Source organism: Phaeodactylum tricornutum, chromosome 1 (genome assembly GCF_000150955.2).
Source record: "Phaeodactylum tricornutum CCAP 1055/1 chromosome 1, whole genome shotgun sequence".
Taxonomy (NCBI): Eukaryota; Bacillariophyta; class Bacillariophyceae; order Surirellales; family Neidiaceae; genus Phaeodactylum; species Phaeodactylum tricornutum.
This window is the reverse complement of record NC_011669.1, coordinates 2,100,403-2,119,639: the sequence shown is the minus strand read 5'-3', so window position 1 is coordinate 2,119,639 and position 19,237 is coordinate 2,100,403. Positions and strand designations below refer to the sequence as shown.

Genomic DNA, 19,237 nt, shown 5'->3' with positions numbered 1-19,237 from the left:
AACTGTAAGAACAAACTTTGCACAAACCTGCATCTCAAGACTCATAAATTCGTATCATGTCCTCGACTCCTAGTTTTCGCCGCGATCACGAATGGCCAGTTGTGGTTTATCGCAAACTTTCTGTAGGGTGGGAGAAATTGATCCGGAAGAAGGCACAGCACTCGACATCGCCATCACGAGCCCACTCTGCTGTTGTCAAGCTTTCACCTCGAACGGGATGCCTTGTGGTGCGGCAGCTCCGTTTACGCATCAATTTAGCACCATCACAGGAAGACAAGCAAAATAAAAATAGGGGATTGATTGTTCGCCGACGGAATACACTTCTTGTCAGACCCAATCGACGAACCACGACGGTTGTCTTTCGGTTTGAGTCAGATACGGAATGCTTGGCGTTCTCGGACATGTTTGTCGAGCTCAACCCCCAAGTCAAGGTACACAGCAGTAAAAGTCAACACCATGGGACCACCGGCGACGATAGTACCACTTGCCAAGCTCAGGACGCGTTGTCTTTTTTGGCACGACTCCTTTACGATGATGACTTTTTGGAGTATGTCGATCATCTCGAATCATGCATGAAGTCTAGCGAGGACGGGGCCAAAATTCTAGAAAGCCTCTGTCGAAGGGATGGTTAGAATTCGCTGTCTAATTGCTTGCGAGTACAGCTAATAGTCTTGGATGCCTTGTCTTAGACAAATAGTTGCGTGTTTCAGATTAACCGCAAATCTTTATTGACAATTTCTTTATGCTGAAATGAAAATACGGTTCAACAAAAACTATGTGACGAGCTTCCGTTGTTTTCTGTTACATCTGAAATTCTCGAAAGCCAAAAGAAGGAAGAAATCTAAATGATTTCCGAGAAATTAGGGCAAGCAGTGATGGCAAGGACATGTAATCTGAAGTGACGGTTGTATAGTGTTAGGCGAAGAGCCGAACTGCATGTCCTCAAATACCGACAAATGCAAGCGTGCTGAGGTTAATATGCTGAACGAGCTCCATGTACTAATCGTCTGGTTTTTCAAGTCCATGTTGTCTAATTTCGGAAGGACTATAGTTGCAATCAAGAAGCAGCTCATCGTAGCTACGATACAAGAAATACGTAAATGAATGCTGGTCTAATATGGCTTTGACGCTTGAGCTCTCTTGATCTGTATGTTCCGTGAAAGTCTACCAGCACTGACCAGGAAATTCAAAGTTCAAGAACTCTTCATCAGGTCACCAATCACTTGGCACCGGCTTCTTCGTTCTTCTTTTTTATTTCACCTTTTCGCACCAGCTTCAAATAACGCCTCATTTCTCTATCTGTCGCGTCTTCTACCGACATTCGGCGTAGCATTGCCAAGCTGACGAGCGGTTTCGATAAATCATTTACCCACTCTGGGTATTCGCTACGTTCCAACGCAACTGGAGGATCTTTGTCCTTGTAGATATCCAATCCTGGGATGGGGGTTCCAGCTTTCATTGGCATGAGATTGGGAGACGTTGCTTGGACGATAAAGCCCCGTGAAATTGACGGGGGAAGTCGGCGTAGCGATGCCACCTGCCTACAGAGTAGTGCATTCATGGTATGCTGAAATGATTCGAGTTTTCGTTCAAGCAAGTTCTGTTGATTCGTCAAGTTCAGTTAAGAGGTGAGTTGATGGAGGATCGTCAATGCAGGACCCCATGTTATCTGAGCTAACAACAGAACGACGTTGATTGTGCCACCGAGTACAAAAGCAGTCTGTCCGTCTGCTGTCGCCCGGACGCAAGGAATGCGCCAAGGAAAATGCTGCACGCTAAAAAAAAATTGCGAAAGAAAACTTTGTCGCATGTTCTCCCTTGGAAAGCAACATTTGAATGTTCTTTTACTTTCAGTGTGATCATAGTCAACCCTCGGTCTGCTCACATGTCGAAAAAACATCTTTTACTGTGCCGAACTTCCGCAAGGATAGAAAAAAAGAGAAAAAGGGCGGCGAATGTAGCTCAGCAGGAGGCGACTTCGTGTTCTTACCGACCAATCCCTGGTGGAACTGCTCACCAGAACGACTGCGGAGTTCTTCCTAGTGAATGATACAAGATATCGGCTAGTATCACTAAAGAAGTACCATGGGGCTACGTGTGTGGCTACCCGACTGCAAGAGGCAAGTTCTCCCTGTATTTGCTCGCATTTGTAAATCTTTTGCTTTCGACTTGCTAACGAAGAAGAACATTTTCTACAGGCGATCTTTATGGGGGCGCGCATTACACGCGACTGTGCAGTACTGATCTTACTGCGCAAGGCCGTGCAATACACCATGCTGCTTTGTATTTTGGTGATGGCAAAACGCTGCCATTCACGCCGTGTAAAAAAGGATACATTCCATTGGTTAAGGGAGTACGAATGTATGCATGCCCATTGCACCACCAGGCGCGAAAGAAACGCGTTAACTCCGATAGGAATCTCTTTCGAAAAGGAGAAGTAGATCTGTTGTTGCTCTGGTCTAAACATGGAGCACTAGATCTAGATGGAAAACTTTAGAGCCACAGCTGTTGCTTACCAATATTTCCCTGTCTTGAATGACGCTCTTTTCAGTGGATAGTGTCGTGCAGAGAAGAACGCTGTTGAGCAGAAAATAAGACAGATATGAGGTTGATGCTACGTAATTGCAGTAACTGGTATTACGATAATCCCACGATACGGTACAATAATATTTGAAACTGGGTGGAAAAACTATCAGTAATGAAAGCATTACTTTAGATTTTGCCACTGTTATTGCGACATGAAATCGCTGTCACTCTCATTCATATCTCGGACCGAACGAAGGCAATGACTTCGGCGAGGTTCGGCTTGTCCCTCGAGCCTTACCGATCCCCCGATGTTCACTCATCATACGAATTTCCCTTCTTTGTCTGTTTTCCCGACCTGGATTTGTACTCAACAGGGCGCGATGACCGCTCATGCCGGTTCGAAAGTTTATTCCATCAAAAGAGGAGGTAAATTGCGGTGCAATTGAGGGGGTCTGATCGACGTGGTATGTTTGACTGTGAGGCCGCGTCGCATTGTTGAAGGTCCGTGGTGAATATCTCTGTGTTGCTGCGGGCGTTGGGCTTTCGCCAAAGAATTCATTCGCTGCGCCCGCCAAGAGACTTGACCCACATCCAAACGTAAATTGTTGTAAATCACCGGCACTTTCAGTCCTTCTGTATATAGTAGGCATTCCGGCCCTCACCATTTCCTCGTTGTCGATCGAGTCGAGGCTGCTTGGAAAACCTGGACTCGATCGCGAGTATACGGCATCGCCGTCCTCAACCATGTCAGATAATATATCATGGGATGCCGGAGACCCAACCGCCATATTCCCATTGATAGGAGAACGCAGCACACGTTGAAGGATCCCGCTCTGATCAACACTTTGAGGTGTGGATGGATGTGTGTCCGAATCATCTCCGCTTCGAGATGCTGTTAACTCATCAACTGGGACTTCGCCAACGACGGGGTGACTCGGTCCCTCCAATTTGATGGCATCTATTTGGCTTTGGAGATGAGTCACAACCAACTTATTTTCTTCCAAGGCACGCTGAAGATCATACCCACGGCTCGCGACGGTATACAAAAGACCTTCGAGTCTACAACTTTCATCCAGAGGTCCACCGACTACGAGCATAAAGAAACCGAGCTGAGTCAAAACCGTGTCCGAGACAAAAAAGAAATGGAGAGACCTTCTTTACGTACCCTTTACAAGTTGAGAAGAGGTGGCAACTACGTAGCCCTCGCCTCTCGCAAGTTTGGCGACGCCATCGCGGAAGTCAACAATCTGTAGCTTTTGCCCAAAGGTCAGTGAAAATGGCTCTCTTTCCCGAGCGGGTTCAGCGACATCCGCCTCCCTCTCCCCGGAGAAGGAACGGTTCCTACGGGGGTCCCCTGGGAGCACTGCTAGACCAAATCGTTCTCTTACTGCGTATGTTCCACACGGTCCCGACATTGTCGCCATACTTCTAATAATAGCACCGAGATCAAACTGTTCAGCTTCTTCCTCGTCCGAATCAACACCACTTTCAACCGAATCAGTATCCTCGGCCTCCTTCTTCTGCTGACCATCGATCTTCTTCTGCCGCCCCGCAGCTTCCATCATCGAAAGCAATACGACGTTCTTCGGAATTGGCAAGGCAAGGGGACCGGGAAATTGCGATTGTTGTCGCGGTGGAGTAGACGGGTCGGGAGACGACCGATCTCCTTGCCGTACCGTCACCGGTGGCATCAGAACCCGTTGATTTGAAAGTCGAATGCCACCATTACTGGTCGCCGGCATAAATAGAGGCTCTCGACACTCCATGCAGCGTCTAAGGCGTCGCGTACAGGGCGCACATACAAAGGTGTGTCCGCACGGCAACACCATCGGGGTCCGATCTGTCGACGTAAATTCTTCGAAGCAGATCACGCAGTGAAAGGGCACCATGGAAGCTGCCGCCGCAGCTGCCTTGGATCGCGATGTCTCCATGGTTCTGGTTTGATCTTACGCTGACAATCTTTGCTTTTCCTACTCCCTCTCAAAACTTATGTACGACGAAACGCGCTGTGGCACATCCAAGGACAGGTGCCGAACAAGCTCCGGAACCTCTCGCTAGACGGTCAGTGATTCTATCTTCCAATTTTGCTTGTTGGAAGTACACCACTCTACAACATGAGACCCCTCTCTCTGGAGAGAGTCAAAGTTTACCGGTCTTGATTACTTAAGTCAGACTTATTTAAAGAACTGATTTGGGGAAACATGTGATATTGTAGATTGACAAGACTCCTCCCACGTGATAAAAGCTCGCAATGCTCTCAGTGAGCTTCCCGCGCAAAATTCGTTAAACATTTATAAGAGACCAGAACGCATGTCCTGCTCCCCATAACCCTCAAATAACGTTTCATACAAAGCAAATATCGGTCAGTTTTGCTTGGTAGATCTCGCTGTGAATTGCTTTGTGAACGTCATTGAAAAAGTGTGTAACAGCGATCCGGGTGGGAATTCCATCCCGAGAGAACTAGATTACCATGGTGGTGGCGACAGCATTCTACGTGTCTTTGGGAAGGCAAACATTTACGGTAAGAGTGTCTGGGCTGTCAAATTGTGCTTGTTGCGGGACCGAACAGCGCTCACTTACTGTAGTGGAGTTTGCTTGTCGTTAAAAGCTGTATTTACGGACGCAGGCGAAGCCTCGGCCGGGATTTCTTCCTATCAAATGATTTGGGTAGAGCTTCGGGCGGGATAACTAACCTTCCTGCCCCAAGCCCGTCTCCGCCACATTACATGATACCGCCGTGGAACCGCACTTGTTTTAGTCCTGTATGTGTGACAGTGAGACACAAAACGAAACCATTGCATCTTGCCAAAAGCAGGATAGTTTATAGCACGTTGGGCAATCGGCAATCCAGCAAGGTTTGATGCAAATCAAAGCTAATGTAACACACGAAAGAAGGACATCCCGCATCACTCCCAAATGAAGTTACTGTTGATTTGTCTCGTCTTCCAGAAGGAGGCATGAGGTGACGATCGAAATCAGAACAATAGCTTGTGTGCGTCAAATGATAAGACTTTGACCCGAAGATTAAAATTATTTTAGAGCCCTCTCCTCATTCTTGTCCATGTGGTAATGACCACGCATACATCAAAGTAGCAATGCAGGGAATGAAAGAGAACGTCACAGGCCATGGCCATGTCAACCAACAAAATAAGGTTGCTATAGGAGCGTATAATGTTTTTTTGTCTTAATTCCGGCCGAGAGGGACGGTGGATGAGTGCGATATTGTGCGACGCCCGTTTGGTTTGAAATGAATTCATTATTTTCAGAAAGGCGTCGAACATGAGTCAGCATGTTGCGGAACGTAACGTACGTTTTACCTGGAGTAGCTCAAAACGATGTTGCTCAATCCTTTAAGAGGAAGAGCAATGTAAAATGGGCGACGCAATACAGGAATATTGCTCCCTCCGGCCGCCTTTCATCCTTGAATTCGGAACTCCTGAGTAAATGTATAAAGCACTCGTGCTTATGGTGATGAAATGGCAACAATACGAGAATAATGTCTAGTCGATAAAATAGGAAGCGATTGTATTTCTTTAAATATTAGCGTTTCTTCTTGAGACTATCCAAGGATCGGGCTCCTTTCCTAGACTTCGCTTGTGCGACTTCGTCTATGGTTGGTAGTTGAGTGAGCTGGTCATATGCAAGGCCACCAACAGAAAACGTCTTCGCAATCCACAGCCATTTTGGCTGACCTCGCTCTCCTGCTTTGAATAAGGCGAGAACTGCTAGAACTGTGTTGATCGCGTATATTGTTCCAAGACCTAACGAAATCAATTGTGAGGAAACCAACGATGGGTTCAAAAAAGGATGTAATCATTTAACTTACCACCCTGTAGACAATCACGAAGTGGCGTTGGTAGATTCGTGAGCGGGAACCCGGGGTACTCAACGTAAGCCATTAGCAGCAATCCCAACGCTCCAACGAAGTGCCCAACTTGAAGAGGACCAGTAGGAATGCCAATGAAAGGCTTTGCCCTTTCTCCGAGTAAAGCACTAACGGTTCCATACGCTTCTTCTTCAAAGAACGAGTCGTCGGCATCTGCGAAAGGTTGTTGCTCCAAAAGCTGTTGGTAAAAATGGTTAGTAGAGGAGTAGGTTGAAAGGCTATTCGTTACACGATCATCCGTACCCTTCGAAATGCCTCCTTATCGCTGCGTTTGATTTTAACTTTGCTCTTCTCTTCTTCTTCAGCCATTCGCGCAAGTTCTTCTTCCATTTGCTTTTTCTTTTTCGCTTCCTTAATGTCCGGCAAACGGATTACGTTTTCGGGAGTCTTTTGCGCGACCTTTTCGTCTTCGATACCTGGTAGGAGGGCAAATTCGCTCAGACGACAATGGTGACATTTTCTTTCAATTATCAAACAGAACACCTACCGACAGCAATCTCACTGATGGGATTAAACTCAAAATTTGCAACTCTCGCAACGTTCAGAAGGTCGTCTTTCGTCAGTCCATCCCCATCATTGGCTTCACTCTCAACGCCTTCGATCTTTTCTTGTGCATCCTTGATCGGATCCGGAGACACTGCACCCGGCACCGTTTTGCGACGTCGCTTGCGTTTCCTGTTATCGCCACTCGTTGCATGCAGCAACACCTCCGACGGTCGACCTGCTGTAGGCGGAGCAGTCTGTCCACCTATTCTATTTAAGGAAAACGCAACAGTCGATGCAACCCCAACCACCATAAGTACAGCCGAGAAAACGGATCGATGCATATTGGAGACAACTTGCAAACGACCTATTAAGGTATCAAATGTTACGATCAAGACACCGACGTTTACGTTTTGGAATGATAAGAACAAAGGTGAAGCCGAGTTGCCCTAGAGAGGACTCGTCGCTGTCACTATTTTGAAAGGGACGTAAAGATTACGAAGGATCTTCAATCAAATTTTTCTGTGACGTCACCTATTTATGTTAGCTTGCTTTCGACATCGTCGGAGCGCATTGATCTCTTTTACTGTTATGTCATTTCGAACCACATATCATAACATCACAGTCTACTGCTATTAAAAGTTGGTATATAGCTAACCGGTGTTGCACCGGACATTGAGATTTTCCTTTCTTCGCTTACTAATGTGGATTACAATCTTCTAAGCGGAACCGTCTGCCTTGTTCATGTCCTCTGCGGCCTCGCGACGGCGGGCGTAGAATTGATCCAAAGTTTTCTTGGGAATTTTTTTGAGCAATTCCTTCGGGAAAGCACGGAGAATGCTCCAGGCAAGGTCTAATGACTCAAAAATGGAACGGGCCTGGTAAGGACCTTGAGACACGAATTTGCCTTCAAAGCGCTCCAAGAAACTGAGGTAAAGGTGATCTTCCATCGACAAGGCTTCTTCTCCGACAACGGCTTTCATGGCCATGACGTCCTTACCCATGGCATAAGAGGCATAAAGCTGATTAGACACAGAACCGTGATCTGATCGAGTCATACCCTCCCCGATAGCCGACTTCATCAGACGCGACAGCGATGGAAGGACGTTGATAGGGGGGAAAATTCCTTTGGTGTGGAGCTGGCGATCGAGGTAGATTTGCCCTTCGGTAATGTATCCAGTAAGGTCAGGAATGGGATGCGTGATATCGTCATTTGGCATCGTAAGAATGGGAAGCTGGGTAATAGAACCGTTGCGTCCAACGACACGACCTGCACGTTCGTAAATAGTGGAAAGATCCGTGTACATGTAACCAGGGTAACCACGGCGTCCAGGGACTTCTTCACGGGCGGCAGAAACCTCACGAAGGGCATCGGCGTACGAAGACATATCGGTAAGAATGACCAAAACATGCAAATCGCGTTCGTACGCGAGGTACTCCGCAGTGGTAAGGGCTAGACGGGGAGTAATGATACGCTCGATCGTGGGATCGTTGGCAAGATTCAAGAAAAGAGCAGTACGCTGCATTGCACCAGATTCTTCAAAATCAGAACGAAAGAAACGGGCGGTTTCCATGTTTACACCCATGGCACCAAAGACAATAGCAAAATTGTCTTCGTGTCCATCCATGGTGTCTTTTTGCTTTACCAGAGAGGCTTGACGAGCGATCTGGGCAGCGACCTCGTTGTGTGGCAGCCCAGCAGCGGAGAAGATAGGGATCTTTTGGCCGCGAGCAATCGAGTTCATGACATCAATAGCGGAAATACCAGTCTGAATCATGGCCTTTGGGTAATCACGTGACGATGGATTAATCGGCTGGCCGTTGATATCAAGATAGGCCTCAGCAAGGACTTTGGGGGCAGAATCAATGACTTTTCCGGACCCATTAAAAGAGCGCCCAAGCATCTCTTCGGAAACACCCATTTTCAATACATCACCGGTGAATTCGCATCGGGTCTTCCTGTTGTCGATTCCGGCAGTGCCCTCGAACACCTGAACGACGGCGCGGCTCCCCGACACTTCCAAAACCTGGCCAGATCGCTGGGTACCATCACCTAGCGTCAAGTTAACAATCTCGGCATACTTAGGAAGCTTGACATTGTCCAAGATAACCAAAGGACCATTCACGCCAGCGATGGTTCTGAATAAAAAATGTTGAATATGTGTGATCAGATATCAGTGTCGCGACGACATAAAACACAAACCGTAATAGGAGGACATGTCGCTCTACCAGAGTACATAGGGCAAACTGATCTGCATATCCGGGAACTAGAATGAATTTATGTGCTGCGTCCGTCGACGGAACCATGGCCAGCATGGAAATCCAGGGAGCAATAAAAGCCCAAACGAAACTACGCCAGCTATCGATTTCGAATACAACATAATACTAAGCAGCAGATTGCCACAGATGAAAGACGAGAGCCCGCCGGATCATTCTAATCCCAAAACCGGTAAAAGGGAAGATCTTTTTTCTTCGCCCACACGCCAAATATCGACCAGAATCACTCACCGGTACTCAAGGCGCGGAACAGTGGCATAGTCCTTGACGATGGAAAGTTGGTCGAGCTTTTGACGCTCAGGAATGAAGCGTTCGGTATGGGCGGCGCTCATTGTTGTTCTGGATCTTTAGAACTATGGTTTAGAGTATCCGCGTTCCGGCGTGTTGTGGGTCTTAAACGACGACGGAAGATTGACGACGCAGATATTGGTGTTCGAACGTGTCCAGCGATAGGGCGAGCAATACAATTCGCCAAACACGGTGGGATGCGCTTGAAGACCCGGAAAAACAGAGTACCCTGAACCCTACTAGTCAGACATCATTCTCATGCAAAAAATAACTTGTTAAATATTCTAATCACTGGAACTTTTATCATTAACTCTTTCTCTCGAACCGATAAGCTGTCCCGCAAATTGCCTTGTACTAAATAAAGTATTTAAATTACACCGTTAGCTAAAGGTTTCAACCGATGATAACTTCGAACGTTTTGCGAGTACCGAGGACAATATATCGTAAGAATTGCTCTCTGCCTGCGTGCATCCATCTACAAAAGTGTCGCTAGTGGCGGGAAATTTCCGTACTTTGTAATTTCTTTTCACGCAATTCGATGGCTCTTCTTGGCCTCGTCATAATCAGCAACGAGATCATAGTGAACCTGCAAAGAAAAAGGCGAAAGTAAACGATTGTCTTTCAGTTGGACAGCATCTATCATCTTTTCATGAGTCATCAATCAAGAGATACTAAGACGACTCGTGTCGTTCTTTCTGGGGAATCATCTTTCATCACTTCCAAATTGCGCCCTTTAGCTGCCGGAGAAGCCTCTCCTTCTCGAGACCCATTAATGACACATAATGCAAACATTGCGCCGACAACAATTTTTCGATTTCCAGATTCGGATTGCACGGCAGGCCCTTCATTCAATCGAGCAAATCGTATTGATACGGAGGAAGAAATTTTGGACGTATCCGCACCTCGAATCATATCGCCTTACCCGTTTTCCCCTGCCAGTCAAGAGGAGCTGGATGAACGAGAACAATTGAGTGAAGTGATTTCTTGGACGGTCAAGGCGAACCTTGTGAATGCCGGAAAAACCTTGGAGGATGAAGTTGATTATGCAGTCTACTTTGGTACTGGGGACATTGATTATGATCAAGTTATGACAGAATGTGATGACTTTTCTCTATCCTCTCACGACGAAAAGTCACTATGTGAAGACTTGGACCTGGACTGTTTTTCATCCGATCCTGACTCGTTTTGGGAAGAACGAGTCAGCGCCGTGCGTTTGATTTCCCCAGAGCACGTGAATTGTGGAAGTGGTGAAACTAGTGTTTCCCGTTACTCTACTGTCCTGCACCTTCCCGATCTGAACGACCAACTTTCTTTGGAAGAATACTGACAGTGAGCGGTGCCACGACTCCATATGTCTCTGTAATGATACCAAAATATAGATTAGCTACATGTGGCCTGCGTTGTCCATTGCGTTGGTTCAGTTCTTATATTCTATTGTTGTGCATTTGTTTGATTGGTTTCCGACAAAGCGTCCTGGTGCGCTGTGGCACTTGATCATGGTTGTTGGACCCGTCATCCACCAGTGTTGTAACGATCAAAACTGCTTTTTCACCAGTTCTCGGTGTCATGTCAGTCAGAACTGTCAATAAGAATGCTGGCAACCGGGGACGCGCCGACCGGCAAAACATATTTGAATTTGAATTGCTGAATACCGTTATCGCGTAGACCGCGTAAGATCGGATATGCCCAGCAAATACTGACCAGCGCCGTCTCCAACCGCTGCCACGAATCGTGGAAACCAACGGACAACATTTTCGCAGAACCCGCGAAACACATCGTTCTCTACGTAGAAACCTGCCCGTTTACTCCATTCGTGCCGGTTCCGTCGGGCATCGGGCCTAGCCCGATAGCGATCCCAGCTCCCCAGGTAATGATGTACGATTAGAGGAGCTGACAGAAAGTGCGAGACTGCGGGACCACAAAGGTCTTTGTAAGGGCGATGAATATTTCGTAGGGATTTTGACTGCAGCATGTACTCCGGAATGCGAGAGATGTCCAATAGAACCTTGCCAAACTTGTTGGATGCAAAGTCACCTTTTGGCGCGTGATGCATGTACTGCAACGTTTGAAGGATTCGTCTATTGCTAGAATGTTGAAGCGTAGCGTTTTTCTGGGTTTCTCCCGACTGTGAACGCCGTCGGTGATCCCGGGGAAACTCGCCAAAGACACGTGCTTGTTTGCGGATGTCTTCCGCACGAGGTGAGCACGTAGTGTTTTCAAAAGAACCAATTAGCAATCGTGGCATGGTATAACAAGTCTCGTGCGGCAGAACGTGGTTTCTCTGCCAAGAAGTCAAAGACTGCCACACAGTGGAAGTCTCCGAAAGCAACGAGGTGCCTGGCTCGACGGCTGACAGAGACATTCGCAACTGGTAGAGCTCAAGGTCGGTAACTGGGCCAAGTCGTTCCAAAAGCTGCGATTCATCGCCCCCGACAGGATTCCAAACGACAAATTCGTCCGTATCGATCAAAGCAGTCCATCCAACCCTTTGTCTGCGCAGAAACCTGAAGCACTTGTGTACAAAATCCTTTTGCCGTTGAATTAAAGTATGGTGCGCAGTTTCGTTACCTCCAGTTGTGTTCTTGCTCGGGATAATGGAGTTGTCAACGTCGGAAACGTTCCAAACAACGAAGCGGAGGTGAGTGATTTCGGTGTAGCGTTGCAAAATAGGCGTCGGATCCTGTGAATTATTGACATCAAGACCGACCACGACATAGCGCAACGGTAACATAGTAACGTGATATGCTAGCCATTCGTACAATAGGTCGGTATCGTCTTTGATCATGAGGCAGGCGCCAAACCCTTGGACGGTTTGATTGGAAGGGAAGAACTGAGGGCCTTGTCCAAACGGCGTCTTGGAACTAGTACCATTCGGAGCACGAAATGTTTGCATGGATGCGTGTTGCAAGCGCGGCATTCTTGTCATGAAGTATACGTGATGGAATTGTACCAGCATCGGGAAGATCACTAGCGTTAGGAAAAAGCATCGCAGCAATGCCGAACGGACTCCAAGCCGTGATGTTTTGCGTCTTTCGAAATGATTTGGTCCTTGGTGGTTGTTTCCATCGGCTACATGTTCGAACATGAATGATTTTCTTCTCCAAACAAATGACTATGGATTGCTTACGTAAATAGCCTAGTCTGGCAAAGCAAAGCTTGAGGCTTCATCATGGTACCACTCACCAATGCTTTGGGTTCCACGTCTGATGGAGAAATCCACGGGTTTCTTGGCGTTCCGTACCAGATAACAGTTACAGTTAATTGCCCAGCCTACAGTAGATAGGACTGGATCGTGCCTTCTGTTTCTCGTACACGGGTGGAAGGACGGAGAGATCCAAGAGCGCGCACGTATGGACGATCGAATAGGGACCTACGACATGTCCTACTTAGGTTACGCATATATTTGAACGACAATCACGTATGCAAAAAAAGGCGGGCATCGGACCGTTGAATGCGGGGGACTCGTTTTGATTCGTACCACGGTCAGTCATCGCGGCCGTGTCAAACCGTGAACAACCTTCAAACCGAAACGAACCTCGTCGAAACCGGCATCGCGTTTGAGAAGTCTTATTGCCCGCCCGCCCGTACACACAACCGTCCCTTCTAAAACTTCCCCGTCATTCGTTCGAGTCTCGATCATCGCGAGCCAAAGATAACAAACAATCCATACACGAACTGTGATCGCACATAAAAACACGGAACGTCCACCCATTGTAATCGTTAAGAACCATGTCCACGATCAACTCTGAGACCGGCGAAGTCGTCCAAGGACGCTCGCCACGCTTCACCATGTGGGTCGTCTTTCTCATCTTCGCAACCATCTCGTTGGGATCTTCCGTCGAAGTGGTGAGTGACGCAATCCTTTCGTGTACAGGATCTGTTCTTACGCCTCCTTGATTCATAAACACTGCCTATGCCTCTTCTGGAAAGATCCGGCAAAACGCTGCACAACGGAAGACTTGGCATTGGTTCTCTCAACGACAAGTATCCCGCGCTATGTATTGACCAGTCGTGTTGCGCGACCCGTACGCAACGCACTGTGTGCCAAGGTTCTGTGCCGCAGTAGATGATCGCACACTCACACTTTCCTTGCTTCAATTCTTTGGGAATAGAAAAATGGATCTAGTGATCCCAATAAGGCTTCGAAATGGGCCATTGCCTGTTCGTCCGTTACGTTTGCCGTCACGTTGCTTGTAACGATTGCTCATGTGTTGCCTGTCGCCAGTACGCTTATCGTCGGCACCAAACTAGAAGGAATTATCTCGCTTATTATGGCAGCTTTCTGGGCGGCAACTGTTGCAATCGTCACCAACGCGAGCAACGGACTCGGCGTCGAATCGCAGACCAACACGGTTTTGAACGGCAATCTCTACTACGCGAGCTGGGGAGGATTCATTACATCAATTGTGTTGTTGGTGAACTATCTCAAGGAAATCTTCGGCGTGGATGTGGTCGGTCAAGTCCGCAATCGCTCCGCGCGTCTCAGCTTGTGGGCCGGCCTCTTGGCGTCCGCTTTCATTGTCTTGGGATCCAGTGTACGTGTGTTCAACGGAGATTGCGATGGCAGCTCGGCAAGTTCGCAAGAGTACTGCAAGCGAACCAAGTTCGCCATTGCCAACGGGACTATCCTCTGCTTTTTTTCGATTGCGATTGTCGGTATGAAGCTCATGACGTCTTCGGCACCCTTTGTGGTAGAATTTGTGACTTCTATTTTCCTCGCTGTACTCAGTGCCTTTGGCGTCGCTTACGTCACGTCGGCAAAAGGTCCTGGAAGTCAGATTGGCAATCTTTACTACGCCTCCTGGATTTGCTTCATGAGCTCAGCCTTCCTGGCCGCCGAAACTTTCAATGAATACTCGTCTGCTGGAGCCGCCGGGGGTTCCAGTAACCACAACATGTCCAACGGCGACGACAAGCACGACGGGGACATTCAGGTAGAAGAGCTGGGCGACGAGCGCATCTAGAGGCGCAGTCCATCTACAAACATAGGTAGAATATATGTTCCGTTTAAAATCTCGTTGCAAGAAATCGTTTGCCTTTGTGACGTAGACATTTACAGGTAGCTCGCTTGCTTACGAATTATCCCGAATAGAAATACTAACATTGGATTTTACAGTTATGTCTTTTATCCCTCTTTGTGTTCCGTCCGCATCCTAGCCTAGAGATGGAATAATTGAAATCTAAACAACGGTGTGTCACCTGAAGGCTTCGACAGGATGCAGTAATCGAAGCGATAGAACCGAATGGGAGCACATGCTGTAAAAGTGCCATCCTTAGCCATGTTTAACCTCTCTCTTTTTCCTTATAATCAGGACCGCTACACAGAAAAATGTGCTCCCAAGTTCAACTTGCAGTTAATTTGAAACGTTTGCCGTGAAAAAAAAACTCATCTTGCACGCTTACAGTTCTTTCTTTTCCGATTTTTCAGGAGGGCTGTTGATGTACACGGATAGCACGTAAGTCCATACCCCCGTCACAAATAGCACGACCAGTGACGAATAAAACTCTCCTTGGTCGTCCACACGTGATCGTGCCGGCATCGTACTAAAGGTAGAGTAATCACGGATCCAACCCGCAATGTTCTCATTGAATTCAATCCGGTCGAGATATGCCGTCAGTGCCCCACCTAGACCAAGGGCGGTTAGCCCGATGGGAAAGTTGCTCATGAGCGAGGCAATATACCGTTCTGGCCAGCCGAAGACGAGTAGGGACACCAAAGCGTGACCGAGGGGAATGAAAACAAAGTAAACAACGGAATAAATCGTCGAAGAAGCATATTGGTGGCTGAACTGCGCAACAGCATAGTTGTACGCAATCATGAAACAGACATTGCTCAGAATACCATTGAATCCAAATCGGAACTGAAGTGGCACTTTGTTGAGAAATCTGCAGTAGGAAACCAGGGTGAGGGAAGAGTCATGTACAGCACTACATGAGTTCGAATAAATGGCACCAGGCTGCAACTTACGGATGCACCAGTCGAGGTTCGTGAGTCTCTTTGCTATTGGCAAGGGACACAGGTAGACCACGACTACGTGGTGATAGCGGAAGTTCGACTTTGGAGGAAAATTGGTGTCTATCGTCTTCCCGCTGAGATTTAAGCAAGGTCTCTTCAGGTAAAATACTTCGCCTTCTTGAAGATTCCTTCGACGATGTTCCGCATGCTTGCTCTACATCCTCCATGATAATAAAGAATCTTGATAGGTCGTCCGATGTGGGCTAACTGTAAGGCAGAGCTGACACTTTGCTTTCCATCGTCCGCCACCAAAATACTGGAGCGTTCACGTATCTCGATTACTGACAGTGAGTGCCTTCGTTCGATCTGTTTTTCGCCGGTTCTCCTTTGACTTAACTGTTAACACGTCTTGCAGTACTTCCTAGAATTTGGTAGGTTTTGCCAACCCTAGAACAACCCTCAAAAGGACTTAGTTAGTGTTTACCTTCTTACCTCTTTACTTCGTACAGACCGGCGCTTGAAAGTAACCAACCGCAACCTACCCCGCTTCGACATCGTCTTTGAACGGCCGTAGTAGAGGAGAACATAGACAACCATGGCGATTATCAGTGAGTGACTGTTATGCATCGTGCTGGCGCTTGTGGCGTATGAAGTCACCGGTTGCGTATTGCGCTGATAAAAATCAGAGAGCTTGACGAGTCAAAATAATTGTTGGCTACGACTTGCTTGTGTTCCTGTTGTCTAGAAAGTAGCTGATGAGGCACCTTGAAACGACGCAAATAGAAGTGCTTTGAGTTTTCGCTAAGATGTGAAAGTCTTACATTTTGCACTTTTTGTATTCCAACAGAGGCAGGAAAGGTTGTTATTGTCCTTGCCGGACGTCACGCTGGTAAAAAGGCAGTCGTTGTCAAGACCTTTGACGATGGCACTAGTGACAAGAAGTTCTCGCATATTCTAATTGCGGGCCTGGCACGAAACCCTCGAATGGTTACGAAGGGAATGAGCAAAGCTAAGGTTGAAAAGCGAAGCAAACAACTGAAGCCTTTTGTCAAATACATTAATGTACGTCATGTTTTCCCAACACGTTACGTCGTCGACATGGATTTGAAGAAAGCTGTCGACGAGGCTGATCTTGTTGATGCCGAGAGGAAGGTGGACGTCAAGAAAGGTCTCAAGAAACTTTTTTACGACCGATACCTCAACCAGAAGGAGGTCACCAGTGAAAAGAAGTCACAAGGCAGTTCGTACTTTTTCCAGAAACTGCGATTCTAAAATAGATCATTGGGTGTACTCCAAGCCTTAGGAACTTCTTGCGCGTGCATGTTTCAATGCACAAGTTTAACCACATACTTGAAATTTGCGTACTAGGACTTGTTTTGAATCAAAGGCTGAGGCGTAGTACGTCTTCTGGCGCAATCAAATAGGGCACACGACTATATGGCAAACTAAAGCCCGCCTCTATGAGGAGTTTGAGATGTCTAGTAGAGTGCTGATGATTGGCAAAATAGAAGGTAGCAAGCTTTGACGCGATAATATGTTATTTGTGACAAAAGATGCTTTCCTTCGGAAAGTGTTGGGTTCCTCTTAGCTAGCCTCTGCAGGCTCTTTTCCTTTTCGAATTTCCTTCTGAATCTTCCAACGAAAGATGGGATTTGAATGCGTGGCCTGGAGCATTTGGTTAAATTCGTCCGACTGCAGGCCATGCTTCTTGACAATGTCTTCCGCTTGTAACGGGAAGGCTTCAACAACCGCCCGTACCTTTGGACTCAGAAATGGCAACAACCCAGGATCGCTGATGTTCACGTTTGCTGGGAACTTGTCCACATGGAGAGACCGCTTTAGTCTCTCTATTTGGTCCGATCTCAATTGCTCAATCTCAGACATGCTTTCGCAGAACAGGTGAAGCTTATCTTTACGAAATGCTTGAAGAAGTTCTGCCGAAGCCGGATCTTCAATCAAGTTTGCCCGATCCATATTAATGGTTGCAGCCATGCGGTACAGGTACGCTTGCTCCATTACCTACGTAATTTAGGAAAATAGATAGTCAGAAAACGTTTAGGGAGTGCATTGCCATTCGCAAAAGTGAAATTTTCACCTACTTTCTCCTTCAATTGCTCGTCCTGCGAAATTTGCCGTCCAAGAGCATTAAACTCAGCAACCGTCATGCCCAGTGCCCGCAGCACTCGTCCGGAGTTTTGTACATACTGCGCGTTGATGTGCTTTTCGGCTTCTTTCATGTCGGTCCCCGTACCTCCAGCGGCCTGTACTTCAGCGGCGAGACTACGATCTCGGATACGTCTAAGACCTTCTGTCGCAGCCAAGCAAGCTGAATATTTATCGTACTCCAATTCCGAATTACTGAATAGGCTTGGCATCTGATCGGTCTCGTGCATACGTCTAAAGAGCTTGGAGCCTACATCCATATTCCCACCACGAGGAACGGTTCGGCCTAGAGTACTTTGACGCAGATTTTTTGGCTTCGTCTGCGGAGCCACGTGAACGGCAGATGCATTCGCATGGTCCGTTACTGCGATGATTGCGAAGAGGAAGAAGATAAGAGATGAAGAAAACATCGTCATGCTTGCGCTTGCATTGGATTGATGAACGTAGCACCTTGAATACTAGATTCTTACTGAGAGCGTCTGCGGAAAAATTGGTGATCATTTCCGTCACTTTCGCGGCAGATGAACATTTCGAAATTAGAAATAATCGGTGTTCTGGATTTGAGGGTTTTCGCGTGAAGGGTACCTTTTTTGCTCGCAAACGAGGTACGCCCGTCAAGCGACCCGTGGAACAAAAAGCCTGATCGTCGACCGGAGAAGCATTCTCCACACGGCCATCAAACTCACGATCACAATCAACAAACCTGGGTGCTGGGTCTTTCCGAACCGCCGTTCGTTAACCCATCGTGGCAACTGATTGTAACCGAAAGCGTGAGGCAAGCACAAGGTGAAAGTGAAGTGTCACGAGTCCTCATCGAAGAATTTCTTAGCGATCCTACTTCCGAACAACCGTTAGTTTGGCAAAATGGCAGAAGAGGAACCTTGGGGTCCCGCTGACTATGCTATCAACGGAGCGAAGGTAGGTCCGTACGTATAGATGCCGCCACTACCGCTACAGGCGCTCTATCCATGACAATTCATTTCGCTGGCGAACCTCAAAAACCGACTGTTCTTATTTGCAGCTACTCTTTGCAGTTTCACCGCTACTGGCTTTGGGATACGTTCTGTTTTCTGCCTTTGAAACCCCTGAAGCCGAGGCTTTGAAACGAAGGAAAAAAGGAGATTTTGAGCTTGACGGCCATGCCGAGTAGGAAACGCTCGTGATCGAATGGAGGACCATTGAAAGTACAGAATGTTATGCACACCGGTGTGCATAATTCGGGCATTTCTTTTTGTTCGATTGTAAGGTTTAGTTCTACTTGATTATGGTACTATTTCCAAGTCCTTTCGTTTAGATGAGCTTGCTATGGCGTTCATTGACAATAACTTCTATCTAGTCGACCGTGTTGCCCGTCTTTACAGTTAATGACTGTTGCAATGAATTTTTGATTTACTGTTAGGCCTCTAATTGCAGATCTCTCGACCTCGCCCCTAAGGTCAATTTCAGACGACGTACTGTGTACCGCCTAATTGTAGATCCAATTTTTCAGTGAGCTTTTTCATTGCGACATTTATTGCAGATTCACAGTCAGGAAATGGCTTGACATCAAATGTAAGGCTCTCTCTAGAGAGGGCGACGAAGCCCGAACTGAAAGGAAGGAGGTATAAAAAATGCAATGCCAGTGCTCTTTTCAACTTTTCGTAAATTTCCGGGTCTTG

General features: G+C 47.2%; 10 protein-coding genes across 10 annotated transcripts; 3 read left to right on the top strand and 7 right to left on the bottom strand.

Moving 5' to 3' along the window:
* Positions 1-56: 56 nt before the first annotated feature.
* Positions 57-632, top strand: PHATRDRAFT_32286 (predicted protein; the record flags this gene model as incomplete). Its single annotated transcript, XM_002177412.1, has 1 exon — positions 57-632. The coding sequence occupies one exon, from the start codon at positions 57-59 to the stop codon at positions 630-632; it is 576 nt and encodes a 191-aa protein (XP_002177448.1).
* A 587-nt stretch (positions 633-1,219) lies between these two features.
* On the bottom strand, positions 1,220-1,561 carry PHATRDRAFT_32285 (predicted protein; the record flags this gene model as incomplete). The annotated part of the gene is made up of 1 exon (XM_002176879.1): positions 1,220-1,561. One exon carries the CDS (start codon positions 1,559-1,561, stop codon positions 1,220-1,222), a length of 342 nt encoding a protein of 113 aa, XP_002176915.1.
* Positions 1,562-2,693: 1,132 nt separating this feature from the next.
* PHATRDRAFT_43132 (predicted protein) lies at positions 2,694-4,628 on the bottom strand. The gene is made up of 2 exons (XM_002176878.1): positions 3,692-4,628; positions 2,694-3,613 (listed from the first exon to the last, which is right to left on the bottom strand). Exons 1-2 carry the CDS (start codon positions 4,455-4,457, stop codon positions 2,757-2,759), a joined length of 1,623 nt encoding a protein of 540 aa, XP_002176914.1. The 5' UTR covers positions 4,458-4,628; the 3' UTR covers positions 2,694-2,756.
* Positions 4,629-6,142: 1,514 nt separating this feature from the next.
* On the bottom strand, positions 6,143-7,315 carry PHATRDRAFT_43131 (predicted protein; the record flags this gene model as incomplete). The annotated part of the gene is made up of 4 exons (XM_002176877.1): positions 6,900-7,315; positions 6,656-6,828; positions 6,353-6,590; positions 6,143-6,287 (listed from the first exon to the last, which is right to left on the bottom strand). Coding segments are annotated over exons 1-4 (894 nt in total), but the record flags the coding sequence as incomplete, so codon positions are not given.
* A 258-nt stretch (positions 7,316-7,573) lies between these two features.
* PHATRDRAFT_24978 (predicted protein) lies at positions 7,574-9,578 on the bottom strand. Its single transcript, XM_002176876.1, has 2 exons — positions 9,404-9,578; positions 7,574-9,034 (listed from the first exon to the last, which is right to left on the bottom strand). Exons 1-2 carry the CDS (start codon positions 9,502-9,504, stop codon positions 7,615-7,617), a joined length of 1,521 nt encoding a protein of 506 aa, XP_002176912.1. The 5' UTR covers positions 9,505-9,578; the 3' UTR covers positions 7,574-7,614.
* Positions 9,579-10,052: 474 nt separating this feature from the next.
* Positions 10,053-12,642, bottom strand: PHATRDRAFT_43128 (predicted protein). The gene has a single exon (XM_002176875.1). It carries the CDS (start codon positions 12,543-12,545, stop codon positions 11,115-11,117), a length of 1,431 nt encoding a protein of 476 aa, XP_002176911.1. The 5' UTR covers positions 12,546-12,642; the 3' UTR covers positions 10,053-11,114.
* A 487-nt stretch (positions 12,643-13,129) lies between these two features.
* PHATRDRAFT_43127 (predicted protein) lies at positions 13,130-14,485 on the top strand. The gene is made up of 2 exons (XM_002177411.1): positions 13,130-13,306; positions 13,573-14,485. The coding sequence occupies exons 1-2, from the start codon at positions 13,190-13,192 to the stop codon at positions 14,422-14,424; spliced, it is 969 nt and encodes a 322-aa protein (XP_002177447.1). The 5' UTR covers positions 13,130-13,189; the 3' UTR covers positions 14,425-14,485.
* A 374-nt stretch (positions 14,486-14,859) lies between these two features.
* PHATRDRAFT_43126 (predicted protein) lies at positions 14,860-15,692 on the bottom strand (the record flags this gene model as incomplete). The annotated part of the gene is made up of 2 exons (XM_002176874.1): positions 15,429-15,692; positions 14,860-15,388 (listed from the first exon to the last, which is right to left on the bottom strand). Exons 1-2 carry the CDS (start codon positions 15,641-15,643, stop codon positions 14,860-14,862), a joined length of 744 nt encoding a protein of 247 aa, XP_002176910.1. The 5' UTR covers positions 15,644-15,692.
* Positions 15,693-15,981: 289 nt separating this feature from the next.
* Positions 15,982-16,785, top strand: PHATRDRAFT_17846 (predicted protein). Its single transcript, XM_002177410.1, has 2 exons — positions 15,982-16,024; positions 16,264-16,785. The coding sequence occupies exons 1-2, from the start codon at positions 16,012-16,014 to the stop codon at positions 16,686-16,688; spliced, it is 438 nt and encodes a 145-aa protein (XP_002177446.1). The 5' UTR covers positions 15,982-16,011; the 3' UTR covers positions 16,689-16,785.
* A 137-nt stretch (positions 16,786-16,922) lies between these two features.
* PHATRDRAFT_43124 (predicted protein) lies at positions 16,923-17,995 on the bottom strand (the record flags this gene model as incomplete). The annotated part of the gene is made up of 2 exons (XM_002176873.1): positions 16,923-17,435; positions 17,516-17,995. 2 exons carry the CDS (start codon positions 17,993-17,995, stop codon positions 17,001-17,003), a joined length of 915 nt encoding a protein of 304 aa, XP_002176909.1. The 3' UTR covers positions 16,923-17,000.
* Between the last annotated feature and the right edge of the window lie 1,242 nt (positions 17,996-19,237).

What these genes read in the sequence shown, in the direction of transcription:
- PHATRDRAFT_43128 (XM_002176875.1), bottom strand. Translation starts at nt 12,545, where the DNA reads ATGTTCGAACATGTAGCCGATGGAAACAACCACCAAGGACCAAATCAT.
- PHATRDRAFT_24978 (XM_002176876.1), bottom strand. Translation starts at nt 9,504, where the DNA reads ATGAGCGCCGCCCATACCGAACGCTTCATTCCTGAGCGTCAAAAGCTC. An exon ending in GTTCCGCGCCTTGAGTACCG is followed by an intron (nt 9,035 to 9,403) that starts GTGAGTGATTCT and finishes TTTTTTATTCAG; the next exon opens with AACCATCGCTGGCGTGAATG.
- PHATRDRAFT_43132 (XM_002176878.1), bottom strand. Translation starts at nt 4,457, where the DNA reads ATGGAGACATCGCGATCCAAGGCAGCTGCGGCGGCAGCTTCCATGGTG. An exon ending in CTCTTCTCAACTTGTAAAGG is followed by an intron (nt 3,614 to 3,691) that starts GTACGTAAAGAA and finishes TTATGCTCGTAG; the next exon opens with TCGGTGGACCTCTGGATGAA.
- PHATRDRAFT_43127 (XM_002177411.1), top strand. Translation starts at nt 13,190, where the DNA reads ATGTCCACGATCAACTCTGAGACCGGCGAAGTCGTCCAAGGACGCTCG. An exon ending in TGGGATCTTCCGTCGAAGTG is followed by an intron (nt 13,307 to 13,572) that starts GTGAGTGACGCA and finishes CTTTGGGAATAG; the next exon opens with AAAAATGGATCTAGTGATCC.